General features: G+C 37.0%; 1 protein-coding gene across 18 annotated transcripts in view; it reads right to left on the reverse strand.

Annotated features, from left to right (window-relative positions):
* CDH12 (cadherin 12) overlaps window positions 1-22,902 on the reverse strand; it is a 646,759-nt gene that overhangs the window by 116,859 nt on the left and 506,998 nt on the right. For all 18 annotated transcript variants that reach the window (XM_068931482.1, XM_068931489.1, XM_068931495.1 and 15 more), the window contains one exon: window positions 7,669-7,963. In XM_068931482.1, coding sequence (XP_068787583.1) covers window positions 7,669-7,963 — 295 coding nt within the window. The remainder of the gene's footprint in view (window positions 1-7,668; window positions 7,964-22,902) is intronic.

Consider the following 22,902-nt stretch of genomic DNA (forward strand, 5'->3'; position numbering starts at 1 on the left):
TCATGTCTGCATCTTTCAGTTCTGCAGAAACTTAAAAATGCGTCCTCTGGAAAGTGTTTACTAGTTCTTTTGGGACTCAGGTTGATCAAATATTGGAGGGCATTGAGCTTATATCCCTACAACATCCTTAATGGTTCTTTAGTTAGGAAATGTTAGAGTGTACGGCATAGGCACTAGGTCAGCTTACATATCTATGCTACAAATAAGGAGGAATGTTAAGTATCCCGAATTCATTAAATCTAAGATCCGCAGACAGATACACTTACTTAATTGGCTGGCATGTCATTTAAAGATGCCCTAGTATATGCACTTCCTCATTCTACAGATATTTTTAGACCTCTATTTTATGTAGACTTTTTTTCTAAGGTATTATCTTTATCTGCAGTGTCTTTGCTGGTAAACTTTAAACCTTATAGAGTTCTCCAAACAGAGAATAATTTGTCCTTAAAATAATATCTGTGATTAGTGATTCCTTCCTTTTAGCTCTTGTTAAGCCCAATTCTCATGAACCCTTTCCTATCACTTCAAACCTTCCCAGGATTACATCTAATTTACCACATGGAGTTATTCCTGCACACAGAATTAAAGCCCTTAATCATATCTGGTTTGAATACTTCCCATTTGCTTAGCAATCTTGGGACTATTTTGCCTTCTATTTGTCCTCATCTAGGGTTGATGATGACTTGATTGATCCATGCAATCCATCAGTGATGGATTTCTTGGGTATGGAATATCACTCATGTCTGCTTTTATTCTTTTTGTTTACTTTGGTGTTACATACTAAGGTAGGAGAGGGGAACAATGGATATGCACACAGTCTCCATGCAAAATATCCATTACAATCAGTTTAAACGTTGACTGGTTCTCATTACCTGCAATGTCTTTATGAGAAGATGGCTGGGACATGATTGCTTGTCATAAATGCAGAGCTGCCGGGTGCCAGCGAAGTCTTGCAGTTGCTTTCTTCCGTGAAAAATTATAAATAGAACTGAGCTTAAAAGAAAAAGATAGCTCAGTGGCTGCAAAGCAACTTTAAAGAAAAATGATGTTCATAGCCACTCAGCCAGGAGCTAGAAAAGCAGCTTTTATAAAACATATTTAGTGTTTACAGTCACTCAGTGGCTGAGAAAAGTAATGCTTTAAAAATATATTTAATGTTTAAAACCACTCGGTGGCCAAAAGAACAGCTCCTACTAAAAAGATATTTAATGTTTATAGTCATTTTGTGGTACGGAAAAAGGAACTTCTTGTTAATTTTTAACATTTACAGCTGATCAGTGGCTACTAAACAACTTTCAATACAACATGTTTTATGTTTAGAGATGCTGTGTGCCTGTATAGAAACAATTTCTAAATCTCTCAATACTACACTAAAACATACCAACACCTTTCCCTCAACAACAGCATCATGGATAAAAAAACCCACATAATCCTAATAACTCTCATGAAACGTATCTTGAACCTAAAGGTGATTATGCAAACCACAACGCAGTACCAATAGTTACCAAACTTTTCAGTATATACTAAAGGAACCAATACTCAGCATAATAAAAAAGACGAACATATGCATTTAGAGTTAAATCAAATAGCTGAGCTTTGATAATGGAAATATTGGTTGGTTAACCTAATAAAGAGGTCTACATCAAAAGACTTGGGTGCGATTAAATATAAAACATGATTTGACTTATGCTACTGAGCTAGGACAAAGGCAGAGCACGGATAGCGACATATTGGTTGTATCTCCTATGATATGAGTTTTTGGTTTTGTCCTCATCCAGTTAAACACAATAAAGTATGCCCAGATGTACATGAAATAAGGCTCATTTGCTTTGCCAGAATTCAACACAAGACACCGACATTTTGGCACACGAAACCAGCTAGCAGCAAATATTTATCTAGTGTCTCACTTATTAATGGCAAAAACTTCTCAGATATTTTGCTATATGTATGTATGTAGGGTTCTGTCCATCATAGCTTTCATTTACCTGGTCTCTCTTGGCCAACAGGATGTGCCAAGTTTTCTCATTTTAGTGACAATATCCATCTGCCAGGGTGCACGCAAACAAACTCACAGTGACTATGACAGTAGCCACAATACTTTGACCAAGCCAATCTTAACTGTCTGCATTGCTTTATTTCACCCTTCTGAATCTAAAAGGATTTTGTCGCTATGGTTTTTCACAGCTGTTGAAGCTCTCTAGATTGCCTAGTGATCTATCATAATGTCAAGAAACACTTTTGTTTCAAAAGCTTTTACTGCCTGCTTCTAATTTTCTCTCAATATCTCACTGCTTTGTGTGTGCAATGCTCCTTATACATTGGAAAGACTCTGTAATAAAAGGCTAAGCAGCCATAACCTTCCTTTCCTTCTCATTCCTAAAAATACAGCTTTGTCTACAATGGCTACAACACTTAGCTTGAACATCACTGCAGTAACTGCTTCTATCCCTAACTAAAAAAAATGAATAAAAAAGATAAGATATGCAATTAACAAAGTAATTCCAAGTGAGAAATTGCTTAAAACATCAACTGTAGTGTGTAAACTGTCATCTACCATAGCCTCAGAACAGTGAACTGAAAGATGACTATGTGACATGAATTTTTCTGAAAAGTGCTCTACATAATGTAGGGAAGCAGACCTGGCCTAGGCACTAAGCTCTATAATAATGTAAGTGCTCAACTAGAGGACGTGGGGATATGATCCCACAAGGCAGGAGTCAACACTCCTCACAAAACCTAGTAGAAGGACTGGGTGAATTAATGTCTATGCAGCTCTTGATTATTTGCACAGATAATCAGAATCTAAATTTCCAAAAAGCCTTCAGCAAGGAGGCTACCCAAAGGCTCTTAAAAATCAACAAAATGAGAGAGACCTGCCTCTTCTAAGATAACATATAAACAAAAAAAAGAAAAAAAATAGCAGGAATAAACAGTTAGTTTTTATATTAGAGGAAGGTTACCACTGGAATCTTACTTGGATCTGAATTAATAAATTACCAGAAAAAGAGAATACGTAACCAGGTGAAAGCTTGACAAACCCAAAGCTTGACTGCAAAGGGTTACAGAGGGATCTTAACTTACTAAGCTCTAACCGGGCATAGGAGATTCCACTTTAAGAAATATGAAGTAACACACATGGGAAAAACTGCCTTCCCCAAACTTTCACAGAGATGTGTTCTAGCTCAGTTACTATTAGAAAGATGATCTTGGAATTGTGGAAAATCCTCCAAAGATAGCACCTCATTGACCAACAGCGAACGAAAGAGGGAAAAAGAGTGGTAGGAATTATTAGGTAAAGAGAATAAACAAGAGCCATCTGTACAAATCTACAGTGCGTTTATATCTTGAGCAGTACATCCAGTTCCCATCACCGTCTTTGACAATTTGATAGCACTAGAAAAGGCACGGAAAGGATGACGCTAATGGACATGGAAGGGCTGCAGAGAAACACTGTACAAATTAGACTACTGGATATCTTTTCATTAATTTGTGCAAGTCTATTTAAAACTCTCTTTGAGCTCTACAAATTCCCATGGCAATATATTCCACAACAGCTTTTAAATACTTTTGGAAGTCCTTAGAAATGTACAGCCAGAAGCTAGGAATACATATGAAGGATCACTTTGTATTGGCTCCATGCTAAACAGTCCTTCAATGGGCTCTGTTCAGTATAAGCTTCTGGCTGAGCTCAGGCACAAGATCCTGGGCTATGTCAAACCAGTGTGCAGATTCCTGAATTTTTACCTACCTACCAGTTCCTCAGGTTAAGCTTTCTATACGTTATAATCCTTTTACACAAAACTACACAGATGGATACATTACATACATGGTCCATTTGCTTATGCTTAAATATAAGCCATAGTGAAGTATTCACTTCAAAAGGAAAAATGACATTAAATTTATAGAGACTATTTTTTTAGGCTGTCAGTACTGTAGGAAGCATATCCATAACATATTTCAAGTAGCTGCCTCGCACCATGGAAGACACCCAGTTAAAATAACCTAACATCAGCTTTTTAGTGTTATTGACCATTTTAGTGTCATAGTGTAGAAAGGACAAAGTATTAAGCAGAATATTCAAGCATAATCAGTAATATAGCTATTTAATGTACATATATTCCATTACTCACTAATTAATAACTGAAAAGGCAATATAATTGCTACAGTGATCTACATTTTGTAGAGCCCCCTAAGCAATAAAGAGTTAATCTAGTGGAAAGTCATGAAATGAAAGTGCCTAAGAATATGGAAACTGTATGCTATGGAATTGACAGGTTTAGTACAGACCTAGCTGGCCTGTGTAAAACCATGGAGGAATAACGGAAATAATTAGTAAATTGTGACAGCAGATGTTATTAATTTGTCACACATTACGCATTGCTAATTATATGATTGATCAGAATCAGCATAATCAGTGATAAAAACACACGTGAAATGCAGATGTATTTCTGTGTGCATTTTTGTGCATAAAATATAATAAAAATATATAATAAGATCTTTCTTTGAATGTGTACGCCCCTACTCTCAGTCATCTGGAGTGATAGTTATAATAAGGAGATAACCTTGATTTAAACTCTCCATATATTTACATGCTTACATGAGCTACGGTGCAGCAGGAGCTGCTTGCTAGAAGCAAAAAAATAGTTGATTAAAGTACATTTAAGTACAACATATTTTATCAATACTAATTTACAAATAGGGAAGTTGCAAACCCCACTCTCAGTTCTCATATGTGGACATTTTCATGTTTGGGTTTGTGCTGCATTTGGGAATTCTTATTAAATCAAGACAGTATTTTCAAATAAAGATATTGACAAAACTAATCTAATAATACCAGAAGAGAAATCAGGGGTCCAGCCTGTAAACTTTCATAAGGCTCTTATCAGGCATAGGATAACAGCATAGTTCTTTGTGTTCTTAAAAAGTTAGTTTCATGTTATACCCTGACTCCACCTGCCGAGTTTCTCCATAGAGCGTTTCATATCATTACCCTTTCCATAACAAATGCTTCAGCAGAAAGTACTCTACAAAAAAACACCTAATTCTTATATAAGCAACAAACTGTACCTTTGAAGAAAGGTACCAATATCCTTCCACTACAGTGTATTAGGAACATAGACCTAGAAAGTGTCAGAAATAATGAAAGTCACAGATGAGTGAAGTAGCTTGCACGATACACCAGTCTATAGCCAAAGGGCTTTTCAAAAGGAGGCCTTTTTGTTTATATTTCTGATAGAATGTGCTCTCCATCATACATAAGCAGATTAGGGTGCATGTATAAAAGGAGTGATGCTAGCTGACCATTTAATCCTTTGGCAGAAGACATGTTCACTTATTTCACTATCCAGAAAGAATATGCACGGTACGTTACAGCTGGGTGTTAAGTCTTGGGAATTTTACTAGCTTCTTCTCTGCTCAGCCACATATTAACTCAATCCTTTATATTTTGCTCATCATTACTAATGAGAAGGCCTTAGGAGAAGCTTATGTAAACCTGAGTTAATCTTTTTGTGGAAGTGTCATTGTACGTATAAAAGATAGGTAGTCACTGGTCACAACAGCTCTTCAGACTCATCATGACTGACCTGGGAGAAAAAAAAATCTAGTTTCAGCTCACGCTGCAGCAGACTTCCCACAAAAGTCAAACAATGTCCATGAGGGCAGCTCATACCACACTTGAAAAAATATAGTAAGTGAAATTTAGGACATTTGGGAATTTGAAATTGAAAACTAGAAAATGGAAGTGTTTAAAAAAAATGAGTGAGAGGAAGAGTTTATTACGGTTTTTGCCTAAGCCAAGATAACCATATGCTGCACCAGCTGAAAAATCAAATGTTTCAATGTTAGCCTCAGGCACTGGTAGGCATCTCCATAGGTGCAATGAAATGGTACTGATGGTAGAGAGCAGTAGCTTAAGATCCACTGGGAAATCTGTGCTTGCATAAGGTAGCAAGAACATGGGTAGCAGCGGTGAGACCTGCATCTGAGAAGTTACAATCTCCTAGCGCATCACGGATGACAGCAGGCATTGCTGTATATTGTTGCTGCAAGAGAATTCAGCAACTAAAATTGTTATTTGCTCTGGTAACCACTAACGGGAGTTTAGGCCTCCATTTAGAGCATTATTTCCCTCCCTTGAAAGACCTTCTTGACAATTTTCATCCGTTTCTAATTTTTCTTACAGAGGAAAATAAAAACTGTTATGAATAACTCTTCTAGAGGTAAGGAACGCAACTAAATAACGTGGAGATCAAGAGGACACCTTTTTACCATGGCATCTACTGTTGCTTTTCCAAAGGAGAATAAATTGATGCATCATGCAAAATATTCAGTTGCATCTATAGGTGCATCTCTCTAGGTGACTACAGTGAACACATCTCTACCTGTGTCTGATAACAGCATGTCAACTCTACATATCTATCAAATCACATTTTATCACACCTTTATCACAAAATTTAAAATATTGCCCAGTTAATTCCATATAACAACTTGCATAGACAGTTAGTGGCCTCCTGGATTGTCTTTCAGAACTTCATGACCTAAGCTGCATAGCTGCAGGGCCAACAGAAACCCTCTGTACATTTCAGAGCCAGAAAACTTTTGTAATTGTTAGTTAGCAACTACAGGGAGTTTTAAATGAGGTACTAGTACCGACTTGTGAAAATACTAAGAAAAGATATCCTAGCTTTGGAGAGGAAATGGCAATAAGTAGAAACTAGTGTTTGTAAGTTAGAGGCCTCCCAGCTCAAAATGGGATTAATTTCCCCTGCCCACAGAAGTCTGAAGTGCCATGCGGCAGCAGGACACAAGCGATATGTTTGTATTGCAAACATCATGCTTAGGACCATTAGAGAATCACTGATAAGGAGGAAACCTGAAGGGCTAATTTAGTCTAGTCTCCTGCTCCAAAGGAGGATCAACACTACTTATGTCTCTCCCGGCACATGTTTATCATGTTGTGAAAACTCCCCAATCTAAAACCTACTCCAGTGGTTTACTATCCTTATTATAATGCACTTTTCTTTGGAGAGAAAAGCATTCTCTCCTCCATACAGTAGCATTTAGACATCTGAAAACCTTCAGCCTTCTCTCCTTTAGTCTTGAGAATCCAATGCACTCAATATTTTCTTGAACATAAATTTTCTAGACCTCAAGTGAGGGAAATCATTACTTTCATCACCCATGACGTAGCAGGACTTGGATAAGGAATCCTCCCTTAATTTATATCTGGGGGATCAGATAAGTGTTGTAGGAGTTTAAAAGCAGCATATAGGACCAGTAAACGGTATAATATTACTGCTCCACCTAATTCTCCACAGTGAACAGTGAACATGAACTGGGAAGAGAGGGGAATACACTTCATCATGCAAAATACCAGCTTGGAGTATACAGAATCCCTAGATGCTAGGTTATCTGTCTTGAATATCCTGTTTTCTTTCTTCCATCTTCACAGCCTCCTTTCCTTCAGGAAAAATGAATTTCTCAATATGAAAATAGAGCTAAAATAAAACTGTAATCTGCATATTTCTAAGTGAGATATTTCTAATAATAAGTTTTAGAAGTTATGTTTTCATTCAGTCTTCTCTTTCTTTCCTCAGCAGGAAGCACGCACTGAGACAATTAAGCAATATGTAATTAGTTATCAAGTGTTTAAAGCTTCTTACTCACCCACTGGAGACATTTCTGGGACACTGGCAACATAAGGTCCATCTAGGAACTTTGGCTCATTATCATTAATGTCCTGCACCTTGATGATGAACTCAGATTCAGGCTCCAGTGGTTTCTTGGTGTCAACATCCACAGCCTGAGCCCGGAGTGTGTAGAAAGGCTTTTCTTCTCGATCTAGGCTCCTTATGGCATGTATGTCTCCTGTGGTCTCATCAATGGTAAAAACTGTGCCTGCACCATCTCCTGAAAGGGTGTATTTGACAGTGCCCACTCCCTTGTCCAAATCAGAATGAAGCTTGAGAAAAAAAAGAGAAAAGGGCAAAAAGCATCATTAATGGCTTCTTCTGCACTGGAAGACAAATATTTTTTTTTTTCTATGTAATGTAAATGACTGGAGGAAGTAGTTTTAAAAGCCTTTAACAACCACTAAGGGCAAGAAAAAAATGTGAGTTGTATGGTAATTAATATTTTTAACTCTATCTAATATCTAAAATAGAAAGCATTTCAAGATTCTGTCTGCTTTCACCCATGAATATTGTTCACTAGTAAAGCTACAATGAAGCAGGGCTTCAGATTTGTTAGATAGTGAAAATTAAGGCCAAACATGGAAAAATATGAATAATCACATAAAACACACATGAGATGACAATGGGAGGGTGTCAAAGCCTTAACATGTATTTGGCTTTCACAGAAGTACTGGGGAAATAATACCTAATTTTCATTCAAACTCAAGAGCTTGCTGAAATCCTAAACTCAAAATTAAACCTTGTTTAGAAAGGAAAATATACCACTCCCTAGTTATAGGAAGCACTAAACAGAACTAATAAATACCATCTTTCCTTTGCAAATATTTGATCATCAGATGCTCACAGGGTAGCATGAAGCACAAGAGTTCACCTGCTCATTGGAGAAATAACAAAAAATAAGTCAGTTCTAATATAATATTTTCTTCCTCAAATACCCCTATATACGCATTTTCCAGCTTATTAGGATATTAAATCTCTAGTTTTAATTTGATAAAATGCTGGAATGCAAAGACTGTGGAAGTTTTTGTTGCCTGACTGATCAGTGTCTATTATAACGGCCTTAAACACTATTTTGACTGCAGGAACTAACAAAATAGAAATACTATATGATGAATACTTCTTTCTCAGATGCCTTTATCTGATTCATGCTCATCCTTTAAATACAATTAAAAGTTTTGAATAGATACTGAAGGTTACATCACTTAGGCTGAAACAGCTTTTAAAATACTCCCGTTTGTCTCATCTAATGAGGACTAAGGAAATCTACTGTAATGGACACAGATTGGAATGGAGTTTTCAAGAGTGAATTCTCTTAAGCAGTATAGTAAAGAGATTATGCGGGGGCAAGATTTGGTAATGGGGCAAGAAGCTAAGCTACGTAGAAAGAGGTAAAGGCAATTATTAACATTTATAGCTACTGCCTTGAAACTGAAAATAGGTCCTTGTGACTGTGAAGGAGGTCATGGTTTGCAGGACAGACAGAACACAAACGTAATCTCTTCTGTCTATTTTTTCAGCTAATCCTTCCTGCTCAGTGAATATAATGGATGTCTGATCTCTCATCCAGTTGCCTCCTACGTGGGATTTAAATCATCTCACCAGTTTGAAGTAAAGCATTTTTCTTCTTGAGCACTGGTTCGCCGTGGAAAGATTCAAAGGTAGTTAATTCTTCTCCCCCTTGGGAGTTAAATATTCCTTGCTTGTGAAATGAAAAGCTAATGCAGGCTGAGATAATTAATGTCTCTTTCTTCCTCATCATTCTAATTTAAGCGGTTCACAAGCATCCTGCTGTTCCATTATACCTTGGTCAGTTAAAACGTCATATTTTATCTCTACTAGCATATACAGGCTTAAAGAAAAACATAGAGTGAAAAAAATAAAAACAATGATGAGAAAATCTGAAGAAAAATATAATTCTACAGAGGGACTCGTACCATCTCCTTACATGCATTACTCTGTTAAACAATATACTTTGGGCTTTATTGTGGAGTCCACCTTTTCCCATATTCCTGGAAATAAGAATATCACTGAGCAAAAGAATGTGGTATCTAAGCAGGGATCTGTAAAGAGGGAAGAATGCCAAGAATATCTGCTCTCATCTCCTGTCATCAAGCTTAGTACTAAAGCTGAGATGGTTGACTCTCTTTCTGATTGCCAACTGAAGGGTTTATGTTCAACCAGTAACAAATCAGGTTGCAGCACATGTGGTAGTCAAAGGATTGGATCCTACTACAGAGAAGCAGTTATAGTTGTTTCCCATGGTCAGGGGAAAAAATGAAAAGTATATCAAGGAAAAAGCAGAGCAAGGGCTCCTAAGAGAAAGAAAGAGTGAAAAGAAACTCAAATATGAAGACAAGCACAAGCATAGCCATTGCAAACGCACTGGAGCAAAAATGCCTTGTAACTGGCAGCATTAACAATTCTACAATTATAAATGTGTTTACTGCAGTTCACAAGTACCACTCAGTTGGCATAACCTAGGAACTATTCCACTGATTTAAGGCGAGTTGTATTGCTTTGTATTAACTGGGATCTGACACACTGTATTTATTCCATCAAATCATGCTAATCTGCTGATTTTGTTACAGACTCCTCAGATGCCATTGCTGGACAATGGGCCAATGAATACTTATTTGTAATCCGCATCGAGCTATGCAAATTGTGGGGCAATTCAACATCACAAAGTGTCTAATTACTGTAGTGAAATAGCTGATTGCTTTAACTTAAAGTGAACTAAATTCTCCAGCAATAAAAGGCACAAAATATTGAAATTCAGATGCCAGAACAGAAAGAGACGACTAGCTTTGACTGAGCCTACACAACACTAGAAAAGAATCTTCACTTTCAACATTTAAAGCTCTCCAGAAAGTGGTTTAGGCTAAAGAATATGTGCTGGTGTGTCTCTGATTTATATGCTACAAGTTGTACTGCAGTGGAAGAAAAGACACTTATTTTTCATGCTGAAAAGCATGAATAATATTTGGGAGAGACCACTTCTTCTATCACTATGTCCAGTGGTAGTTTTGCTCTTGTATCACGTTTTTCCTTGTTGCTTGTAGTTTTTTTCTAATTCTTGCTTTTCTGCTATTGGAGTAAAACAATAGGGCAAGAGAAGAAATGTCCAAGTCTTAATCAAAAAAGTCAGCACATTTAAATTTCAAAATTACCTGAATTTACTGTCACAGTATGTTATAAATGATTATATTCACACTGATTGTTTTTACTATTATGGTTGTTCTGTAAATCCTAAATATTAAGAAAGTCACAAAGCTTTGAAAATGTGAAGGATTCATTTCTAGCATTGCTCATATCTGTTTTGTTACTCTCACTACCTCAGTAACACAGAGACCGTTTTTAGCATCAGATCTTTGGGTAAATCTGCCCCTAATGTAGCATCAATGATTTCTTGTAGCAAATTATGCTCCTGCAGAAATCATGAATAATTTTCTGTGATGGCAAATAAAGACAGTGATTAATAAAGGTAAATTTATAGTCTATCGTTTATCATAATACACCAGCCCAGAGGTCTTGCTCATGTGTGCAAGCAATAAAATATATTGCAAAGGAAATAACTGAAAAAATCAAATATGACAATCAATCTGGAGATTATTGTGAAAAACATTGAGTAAATCTGCACAGAAACTTTAATATTATCCTTTAATAGTGTCCCAGTATGTGATTTGCCAGGCTGAGTCGGTCTACGAGTCCATGTGATCTAGCACTCTGCTTCAGCCTATGGAATTTTTCTTCAGAGGCGATGAAAATGTTGGCTACCAGCTACAAACATTTCTGAGAGAAATGATTTATTTCGTTCTTCAGGCAATTATATCTAATCTCTAGCAAGAAGTACAATTATTCATATTTTAGCAGTAAATGCTATGGCTGGCCATAGCAGTTCTTCTCCTTCCTTCTACTGTTTAAAACAAAGTCACCTTATTCAATCTGGTAAATTATTAAAATTGTTAATATTAGAAGTTCACAATGTACCCCTGGAATTAGTACCATAGGATATCAAATTCTTCTGAAATTATTTTTAAAAAGTAGTAGGATATTTAAAAAACAGAATATTTTGGTAGGATATTTTCAAAACTAAACCAGTGAAGGAAATCTTCAGATATTTTCTCTAGAAATAAAGTGGTGCTATCATAACACAGAAATAATATCTGCTTAAGGAGGTTCAGAACTGTACAGGGTGGTCTATAATAATTACTATTTTAGGAACAGCCATCCTTGACTCTATCTTGCTTATGCTGAAATACACACAACCACGGTGGTACAAGTTCATGTGGCAATAACAGCTGTGTATTGGTCTAAGATCTCCTTTTGTGACTTACAGTTTCATACCTCATAGACCTACTTTTTCCTCCTTTTCCAGAACATAGTTGTACACTTCTAAAGGACAAAGTGGTCTACAGCAGAGAGGAACTTTAAAGAGCAAAGACATTCTTAAAATCAGGGAAACAGATGATGTGCAAGGACATTGTCTTAGAAACTTCGGAACATGAAGGTGGCATCTGGTGGACTCTAGTAATTTTTTTATTGATTGCTAATAATGAGTTAGGTACATCCTAACAGCTAACTGAAGTCAATAAAACAAACACATGACTAAATATTTTGCTACAGGAAGACTTTATCACCATCTTAAAACAAGTAGGTACTTCACTGAATTAAAACCTTACTACTTCAATAACTCAGTAAGTGTTATTAACTCAGTGTCACTTCAGGAAATCATACACATGAACAGATGATTTTATATTACATCTGAAAATATGAAAGATCAAAAAATGCATTAGCTCAATGTACTTCAAAAACTGCTGTATACTCATAGCTAAAAGCAACGAGTAGCAGTGTGGATTAGAAGTATTTACTCCCCAGTACTGAGCTGCTCCTCAGTATCTTATGCATGTAATCCTCAATTGGATATCTTCTTTCGTAACACCTCAGTAACTTGCAGTAACACAATGATGTGGAAAGTCAAAATGCTTTGCAAATTCATAGACACAGGTAAAGAAAGCAAAAGCAACAGAAACTTAATAAATTGCAAGATATTCCAGACTCAAAATAAAGTAATTTCTATACCCTTTCAGGTTATGCAAGAACAAGGAACATGACATTCTCTAGGATTGCTGTGATATTCATTTGACAGCAATACACATACCAGAAAATTGTTTTAAGAATTTATTAGTCAATTTTCTGAATTCCCAGTCTATGTAAAATTAGAAATAGAGAAGCGGAGAAGTAAATGGGGAGGCAATAAAAAAGTTTTTAAAGTCAAGGACCATTTAATATCCTCAAAGTGATATATTCACCCAGTGATGTACTCTGAGATTCTAGGTTTTGTTCTGTTGCCAAATTCACAGACCAAAATGAAATTCATTGTTCAGTTTATTTAGTGCTAGTAGATGAATTTCAATGCTATATTGCAGTGCATGTCTGGACTGCAAAACATTGCAGTCAAAAGCTCCACGATATTAGTCCTTCCTTGTGTGCACAACAGTCCTGGTTATCCATCCCATATCTAAACCTTTATATCATTTTTCAGCATGTAATATATTTTAGGACCTTACTCCATTTTTTCCTCTGCCTGTATCTGCTTCTAAGTATTCCCATTTGCTCTGTAGCCGCTGTCTCCTTTTCCTTTTCTCTTTTCTTGAATAAGATGTGCAATGAAAACTGTTCAAGAATTCAAGATAACCTGTCTCAATTCCATATTAACTAAGACTGGAAGAGTGGAATGATGGCCTGAGGAAAAGAAGAGAGGTCATTGTCATATGGAAACCAGAGCTGCAAATAGTTCTACTATAGCAATCCTGCACGGCAAAAGTCTGTGTGGCGAAATAGGGATGGCTGCTACAGAAAAGGAAGATATAAGCCTACAAAAACCTTTGATACCAACCACTTAAGAAGACTTCCTATTTGGAACATCACTCTTTCAAAAGATACTTATTCTATACCTATTTTTCCACTGGCAAGAACACTACAGTCTACGCAGGGTGCATAGTTTCATTTAAAAATTAGTAACTAGATTCTCATTTACCATTTTTATACAAGATGCAATTCATTCTTCCCTCTAGAAATATACATAAATTGCAGTTTTTCTCCAGACTAAAGGTGGTAGCATCATAGATTTTAACTCAGGCAACAGTCTAGTAAAATGACAATGTAATTGTACAAATAAGATACAATAGTTTTTTCTTTCCTCCCCTCTCTATGACACACATGCTCCAGAGGAAGTTTAGGGACAAGCAGAAATCTGCTCATGGCACAGTCAGGGTGAATGGTTCTTGAATAGAATGTGGATAACTAAGGGCATCTTCTGAATGCTCAGTTAACGTGCAAGCATGCACTAATCGGACAAGATCTCAGCCTAAGCTTGCACTGGAAGGAGAGTTAGGAAACTACTGTAAAATGGGGCAGATGAACACCAATCTGCAGAATGCTTTTATGGTAAGAAACAGCAACTAAAATGACAGGGTAAAAGAAAGATGAACAAAAATGAAACTAACAATGGCTTTTAAGAGACATTAGGGAAAGCTAGTTTTGTTTCTTTTTCAGACTGAAAGTTATTTCCAATAGGAAGGGGTATCTTTGTACTTCGTTTGCACTGCTCTTCCACAACAGATCCCCATCCATGAACAGGCTTTCTTAGCCCTATGATAATGTTAAATAGTAATTAAATATTCCAATTAAAACATACAAAGGATAACAAAAAAATTGTTTGAACTACCAAGCTGTTTCATCACCATGACTGAATGTCTTAGGGACATACTGATATAGCTTCATCTCCTATGTTTTGTGGAATAACTGCTTCTAAGAATTGGCATTCTTCTGTCTAATTGTTCTAAAAATAATAAGCAAAATGTTCTACACTTTAAAGTACCTTTTGCAAACTGTCCGGTTTAGATTAGAATACTTTCTTATTTGAGAGGAATTAAACAAAAAGGTTTTCTACCCCTTTACTAATGATTTCTGTTTGACAAATAAAGCTGAGCTTTATTTAAATTAAACTACCGATTATCCAATTAAATAAAAACATTATCTCCTTCTGCCACAGGGATTTAGTTTAAGCATATTAATTCAGGCCAGACTTTTCCTATAATGAGTGCAGTTGCCAGTTAGTAATATTGATGGCAAACAAGTCATTAGGGAAGAATAAAAACAGTACCTGACCCGGTCAGTTCAAATGAATCCTCATCCCTCTCAGCATCACTGAGTTGAGGGGTCAGGGACTGTTATTTTTCTACTCTGCTCTGCAAGAGTAATTTGGTTATACGTAATAATAACATATGTAATAGCACCTTCTAAAAAGAAGTATCTTCTTTCTTTCCAAGTGAAACCCAAGACCCCACAGATGGAAAAACTATATTGCTAAATTTCAAAAATTCTGCCACAGTAGAACATCCAAATATTAAAAATCCAGCAATAATATCTCATCATAACTTGATAACACAAACAATTATACAAATTACAAATTGCATGTATTACTGATGATGATTTTTACCTCATCAATTCAACTGAATGCATATAGAAACAGTGTCCTGATCTTCTCTCTTAAGCATTAATATAAGAAGGTAAATAGTCATTTTTGTATTACATTGTTCTTACCGAACTTACTGAGCAACTGCTCTTCAAGTCCCTCAAATCTGTGCATGTGGAGCATCTGAAATAACGGTCATGATGTCTATCAATTCCAGCATTTCAAAAAACATCCATAAATCCTCAAATGAACTTAAAACATACAGTTTTAAGCACTTTCTGAACTTTGCAGCATTACCTAGCGAATCACTAAGCATTCTTCTAGAAAGAGTCTAGTAACAGGAGCATTGTAAATTCGTCTGTGTAGATGCTAATTCTAAAGCAAGTGTATTTGCACTCAGACAACCGGTTGCGCCTCTCTCTCTCTCTCTTAAAACTCAGTCTCTGAAAACACAGCCAGACCAGAAGAACCCTCCACTGCAGATATAGTATATGCCAGGCTAAGAGTGTTTTCTCCTTGCCAGAATCTCTAACCTATTCATTAAATTATGTAAAGTACAACAATGGGATATTATTTTATGAATTAGATATGTCTTCAGTAGAAATTTTTGCCAGTAGAACTGTATTAGGTAGTGGATATAGTATTTTTTTCCAGACTTTTTCACCTAGACAGGTGCCGTAGTAGGTCCCGTTAGATATATTATTGTCCCTCCTTGGAGAGGTGGGATGTGCTATGAAGCACCTCTGTCCTGCAGATTAGAGTAGCTCATGAGACCATTAATCTGTTAAAGTCTGTAGACATTATCACAGCAAAATAACAACATAACCACAGTTTCCAACAACAAATTCCAGCACTGGCCACTAAACAATAACATAAGCTCAAATTTGAGGAAGTATAACATATTTCAATTTCTGATTTCTCCAGTGCAATTTTATAGACAATGCTTACGTAGTATCAGCTACTATGAAGTGTGTAGTTGCTGATGAGAGCTCAGGAGAAGATGATTTCTCCAGTTCATTACATTTCTATAACTTAATTTTTTTCAAAACATCTAATAGAAACAGAGCACTAATTTGAATCTGAAACTCCCCCAGCCTAAATATCTTAATACAGCAGGTGGGACAGATGAGGTTGTGCCATGTATCCTCATGCATGGATGAGGTCTCTTCCTTACTTTTCACTATCTTGGGCCTGAAATTCATGGGAACTATCTTTTGGTTGGAAAGAGTCTATGCAAAACATCATAGAAAAACACATTTCAATTGACACCAGTGGAGCTGGTTTGATTTACACCTGTAAAAGTACTGGCACTCCCTCAGTACTATGCGTGGCTGGAATTCAGCTGGCTATGCAGGAGCATAATGTTGATGCACGAAAGTGAGAAATGAGGGAAGAGAAGCTGCACTGAACAGAGGATTGGGGGAAAATCATCATAGCAGATAACTGCCCTTTTTTTCAATGCAATACTTATTTCTTCTGAAAACTAAATGAAAAAAATACTGCATTACAACCAAATTCCGCATTCTTGCTATTTAATTGTACAAGCTTCACAAAACACCTGACATTACTATGATTAATTAAAATGGCAAATGTAGAGTTGTGGTGCACTTTTTATGTAGTATACATGTTTGTAGCGGTTCCTTTTTGAAGCAGGAATCACTTCAAGGATATCAAAAAGATCTGCAACTCTCTGGATGCCAGGTACTGACAATAATATATTATTTTACATTATGTTCCCTGCTGTACCCCTGCTGTAGCATGTATAATAGATCAATGCACGAAAATATGATTTATGCTGTATAAATAAGTATCATAAAAATAGATTGTAGTTACTTAGGAAGCCCTCACATGAAACATGCCACCTCTATGACAAAATATGAAAGATACCCATAAGAGCAGAGTTTATAATTTCTAATGACTACCTGATTATATTTACGAAGAAAAGAGAGTGCCACTGTTGAAGAAGTTGAGAACAAACAGGAATGCTGCATTGCGAGGTGTCACTGAAATTAAATTGTTGGCAAGGTTAGATATTTTCAGTGTAATTCAGTGAAATGAAAGACAAAATCCATTTTCTTTTAAGGATGGGTGAAGGTGACCCATTTTCTGTAGAATTTTACTGTATAGGTGCTTTAAGCTATAGGGCATAAAATCATATAGTTTATATCCCTCTTTCCATATACATTAACTACTTAGCCTTTATGTGGACTTGACTTTAGTCAGGCTTTTGCCACTGTCTCCCATAACATCCTCACAGACAAGCTGATCAAGTACGGGCTGGATAAGTGGTCAGTGAGGTGGACTTTTTGAAAACTAGCTAAACTGCCAGGCTCAGGGTATTGTGGTCAGCGGCACAAAGTCCTGCTGGAGGCCAGTGACTAGTGGTCGCCCCCACGGGTTCATACTGGCATCAACACTGTTCAATATCTTCATTAATGACCCGGATGATAGGACCAAATGCACCCTCAACAGCTTGGCAGAGGATACAAAACTGGGAGGAGTGGCTGATACACCGGATGGCTACACTGCTGCTCAGACAGGCTGGAGAAATGAGCAAAGAAGAACCTCATGAAGGTCAACAAAGAGAAGTGCCAAACCATGCCCCCAAGGAGCAATAACTCCAGGCACCAGTACAGGCTGGAGGCTGACTACCTTAAGAGCAGCTTTGGAGAGAAGGCCCTGGGGGGGGGGGGGGGGCTTCCTCGTGGACAAGTTGAACGTGCGCCAGCAATGCACCCTTGTGGCCAAGAAGGCCAACGCTATCCTGCACTGCATTAGGAAAAGCTTTGTTAGCAGGTGGAGGGAAGTGATCCTTCCCCTCTACTCAGCCCTGGTGAGGTCACACCTGGAGGGCTGCGTCAAGTTCTGGGCTCCCCAGTACAAGTAAGGCAGTAATTTACTGGAGCAAATCCAGCAAAGGGCCACAAAGATGATTAGGGAACTGGAGCATCTGCTATGTGAGGAGAGGCTGAGAGCTGGGACTGTTTAGCCTGGAAAAGAGAAGGCTCAGGGGGATCTTATCAATATGCATAAGTATTTGACTGGAAGGTGTAAACAGGATGGAGCTGGACTCTTCCAGTGGTGCCCAGTGACAGGATGAGAGGCAACAGGCACAAACTGAAACACAAGAAATTCCTCTTGAACACAAAAAAACCCCCATTTCTTTACTGTGAGGGTGGTTGAACACTGCAACAGGTTGCCCAGAGAGGTTGTGGAGTTTCCATCCTTTGAGATATTCCAAACCCAACTAGACATGGGCCTGGGTCACCTGCTTTAGGAGACTCTGCTTGAGCAGGGGATTGGACAAATGATCTCTAAATGTCCCTTCCCACCCCAACTATTCTCTAATTTCTCATCTCATCTAATAACGAGTCGTGATATTACAGGCAACTATTTTCTTGAGACTGAATTTCATATGGAAGCCATTGCTACAGTTGCTCAGTTAGAATCCTTCTTCACTCAGAGGAATTGCCCTACTGATATCAGTGAGAATACCTTTGTACAGGCTGTAGAATAAGCTTTGAACATGCCATAGGGAAAATAATGCCATTCTGCTTTTGAAGTGCTAAGTAATAAGACAGCCACCTGACAACTGCCACCATGGCAAACAGGAGGGCCATGGAATGACACCGACTTCTGGAGGAGGTCACTGCTCCAAGCGTCTTAGCTCACCTTTCCTTGGTGGAGTTTATTTTTCTACTCTAATTTACTGGAGCTATTTGTCTGAATTCCCTTGAACCTCTTTCTATCAAAACATTCCATCTAGTTTAAGCAGTTAAATAGTTGAGGCCCTTGCTAATCTGCCTCTTCTGAAATTAATTAGGGAAACTCAAAATCCTGCTGGAGTTGCTCTTCTGAGGAGGCAGGAACCTGTGTGAGGGACAGTGGTGAGTAGCTGGGGAGCGGTACCTGCTTCCATACTACAGTGGGAACATTAGACAATTGTCATTAAGACAATTACCTCCCGACATTAAGCAATCCCCGACACAGAAAATTGTGGTTAGATATTATCTGACTTTCACAGTTGCAGCTATTCAAAAGAAATGGTGCAAGTGGCCACATATAAAGTGAATGCCAAGCCTAATTTGGGCTCCTGGACTCAGCTCTGCAAAATATTCAGAGGTAGCTTCCCCTGACAGCCAAATGCACAGAAGTGCACCTAGAAGTGTGCACTCTGCAGGACTCCACAAATGAGCTTCACCTCACTTTAAGAAGCCACAATTCCCTCTGTTATGCAGATGCCGGAAAGGACACGAATCACCACATAGACTCCCGTTGCATTACCCAGTGATCTGTCCCACCTATGCCTTTCATGTATGTATATTCCAGGGATTTTTTTTTTTTTTTTTAATTTCACTGATAAAACACACAACCTGTAGTAGTCTTAACAGGAGCTCTGTATTAAATCAAAAAGAACAAGTTCCTGTAATTAGAACATGACAAGAAAGACTAGAGCTACAAGCTCTCCTACCTTTTCAGTAAACACACTGCTGGCAACAGATATTGAAAGAGTTTCAGTTTAAGTCCATTGCATTTGGAGAGGTCAGAGACTCTAAACCGATTATAAAAGCTTATGCTTAATTTGACATTGATTGGAACTTTAAGTAGCAAATAAATCTTCTACTGTTTCATTTTTTATTTATTTCCGTATGCTGTTAAATTCCACTCTGATCTTGAGTGGCTTTGGAGCAAAGACCTTTAAAATTCTGCTGGTGTTGATTAAACTTTCTTCCTTTTGATCTTCCCCCAATACATTTTTTTCTTTATTTTCAAGTCTTTTTATTCACTGACATGCAAATGGATATAAAACCTCACTTCCACATGTATTTAATTTTAATGGTATGTTAAATACAACAAACTTGTTATGTAAATCCCATTTGTTATAAAGTGCTGTCAGTTAAGGTGTCTGGTTTTGTTTGATAATGACACACTAGAACAGGTAGAGAATGACAGAGTAGAGCGATTCTTCCTCAGCCTGCCTATCACTGTGACAAGGCATACTATCATAAACTATTTGACCATTTCTCTTTTCTAAACTGGAAAAAAACATCTTAGTTTTTATCATGGAGGTTAAATATTAATTTTAGCACATATGCAAGGGACATTTTAAAGATAATTATGGACATAGAATTTTATAAGTGGAATTGCATATCTTCTGAATTTTTTCATTTCCCTAACTTAAATTAAGTTGGCCACTTAATGAAATTTTGCAGTCTGAAAATAAGTATGCTCAATGAAGAAGAAAGGAAATGAGATTAAGCAAGAGCTACTACAGAAAGAGGAACACAAACACTGCTGAGTGGCTGGTTTAATATGGTCATTCTGGAGGAAAAGAAATGGAACTGCTTAAGGAATATACGCCTTGCAGGTCTGCTTGTGTGCATCTGAAGGGGAGCACTTCAACTGGCCATTATTTCATATTGAGAATGATGACAAAAATCAGCAGTGGAAGTAGGGGCATTGTGGTGCAGGCAGAAGGCCTACCTGAGGGGGGAAAAAAAAAAAAAAAAAAGCTGTATTAATTTCAAGCTCCCTTAGAAACAGAAAAACTTTATGGACATACCTGGCAGGAATATGAATTTTATTTCCAAACTTCAGAGCGTTAAAAATAATAAGAAAGGGGTCACGGCAATCTGCAATTCTTCACTCAATCGAATCTAAGCAGGGTCTTCAGGAACAGTATCAGTGATTTCAATAGACTGCATATGAACCAGTATTCATAATATTAAAGCGTAATAAGTTAGAGAGTATAATAAATAAAACAAATAAATAGGTACATTATAGATAAGTAACACATACCGCAGAGTTTGCATTTTCGTTATGCTTGACTTACCTACTGAAAAATGTTTTGGCAGTTTTACAAGCATAAGAAAATTTCTCTCACAGCAGGGTCTTTTAATTAATCTCTCTCTGCATTGGATAAAAATAGGTTCTTGAGACACAGGTAAAGTGTCAGACAACATTTGTTCTTCAGGCTTGGGTTATTTCAAGCAAACAGTGTTTATTTGGCACTACACAAAACTTTATAAAATTACAAAAATCCTGCGTATATTGAAATTATAAATACATTCATGTTTCACACATCATTAAGCTGCACTGCGTAAGTATGTCCGTATGCCTTCTTTTTAATAAAAGCTTCACACAAATGTACGAAAAAGCAAAAGAAAAGTATCTTCCACAGCCCAAGCCTAAACCGTTTCTACTCAAATAGAGCAGTTTTAATGATAAATATGAATGCTGGTTGTCTCTGCTGGATTGTCCCAGTGCAATTATACAAAAAAGTGTTAAGTTTCCACATAGCTGTATTATAACGATAGCATTTCTTTCCAAGATTTACTCAAGATCTATTCCAAGACTTTTAAAGGATAATGAAAAATGTTATGAGAATCAGTGCAGAATACAGTGCAATAGATGAAGAACTTGAAGAGCTTCATAGACTGGAACATAAACGATTCTATGGATACAGTAAGATATCTGGTTTCTTTAACTGTGGTTTCACTTGTGTTTTATACTGCTGAGATGAAAGAATAGCCACCCCTGCTGCTGCCATTGGGGATGGGCAAGGAGGTGAAGAGCACGGAGTCATTTTTCCCCAGGGAGAGAGGACAGCAAGGTTATTTCTGTGGAGACTTGGAAAGAGGAAAGAAATGGGAAACAAGGCAGAGGGGTTATGTCTAGGCTAGTTTATATTCCATTTCTTTTCTGACACAGCTGCTAATTTATCCCTAATCCTACCACATATCCTACCTTACAGAAGTCCTGAGGAAAATAATTTACAAGGTCAAAATCTCTTCAGGCTCCAGAAAAGCCTAATTGTGCCCATAAGGGTGAAAACTGGGTCTCAGAGAAGTTAATGGCAAAGCTCTCATTGTCTTTAATATTATTCAGTAATAATTAGGGCCTTGCAAGTGCTAGCAGTTTTCTTCTGCAGAATGAGAATAAACAGTTTCTTTTGTTTCAATTCACACACTTAGGCAAATTTTACTTCCACTTTTAAGTTTTAACAAACTGAAGATATCAAAATCAAAGTAACAGAAATCTTTTATTTTCTCGCATGGAAATAACTTACCTTATGTACACAGAATTTTGCAGAATCTCAAATAATACTCTGATTACTTCAGGGTTCAAGAGGCCAGCGAAACTTGATCAAAGCATGCTTTTTGTAATTTTAATAATAAACCTTCATTTAGATAGAAATAACTGTGAAATTCCTTTACTAGTTTTGGAGTTACTCGCTATGTAACAGGGGCTTTACCTATTTATTAATGTTCACAGAAGTAAGACTTTTTTCATTGATTAATGTTGTAGCTTTTGACTGGATTTGCAATGGCTGCTAATTATGATCAGGAAAGTCATATGCAGAAAAGGAAGCATTTTTTAGCAATTTTCCTAAGCAATATTCTTTTGTTAGGAGAGTGATTTGCACATGCAATGTTTGAACACAAAATCAGATTTAGCTGTTAAACAAATAATAATAGTTCACTGACTGGAGACCTTATAGGTGTCAAATACCACCTACTTCCTTTGCTATTTGCCCTTACATTTTCGTGGATTTACAACATAGTTCTGAAGTTCATCAGCTAAAAACTCTTGTTCCAAATATAGAGAACGGGACTGAGAAATATGTTTGCTCAAAGGAATTGTTCTTATGTCCAAAAAAGAAGAAGAAAAAGAAGATAAATTATTTTCAGGATTCAGAATTACACTCACGACTTTTGATAAAGAACACAT

This window comes from Struthio camelus, chromosome 2 (assembly GCF_040807025.1).
Source record: "Struthio camelus isolate bStrCam1 chromosome 2, bStrCam1.hap1, whole genome shotgun sequence".
Classification (NCBI taxonomy): Eukaryota; Metazoa; Chordata; class Aves; order Struthioniformes; family Struthionidae; genus Struthio; species Struthio camelus.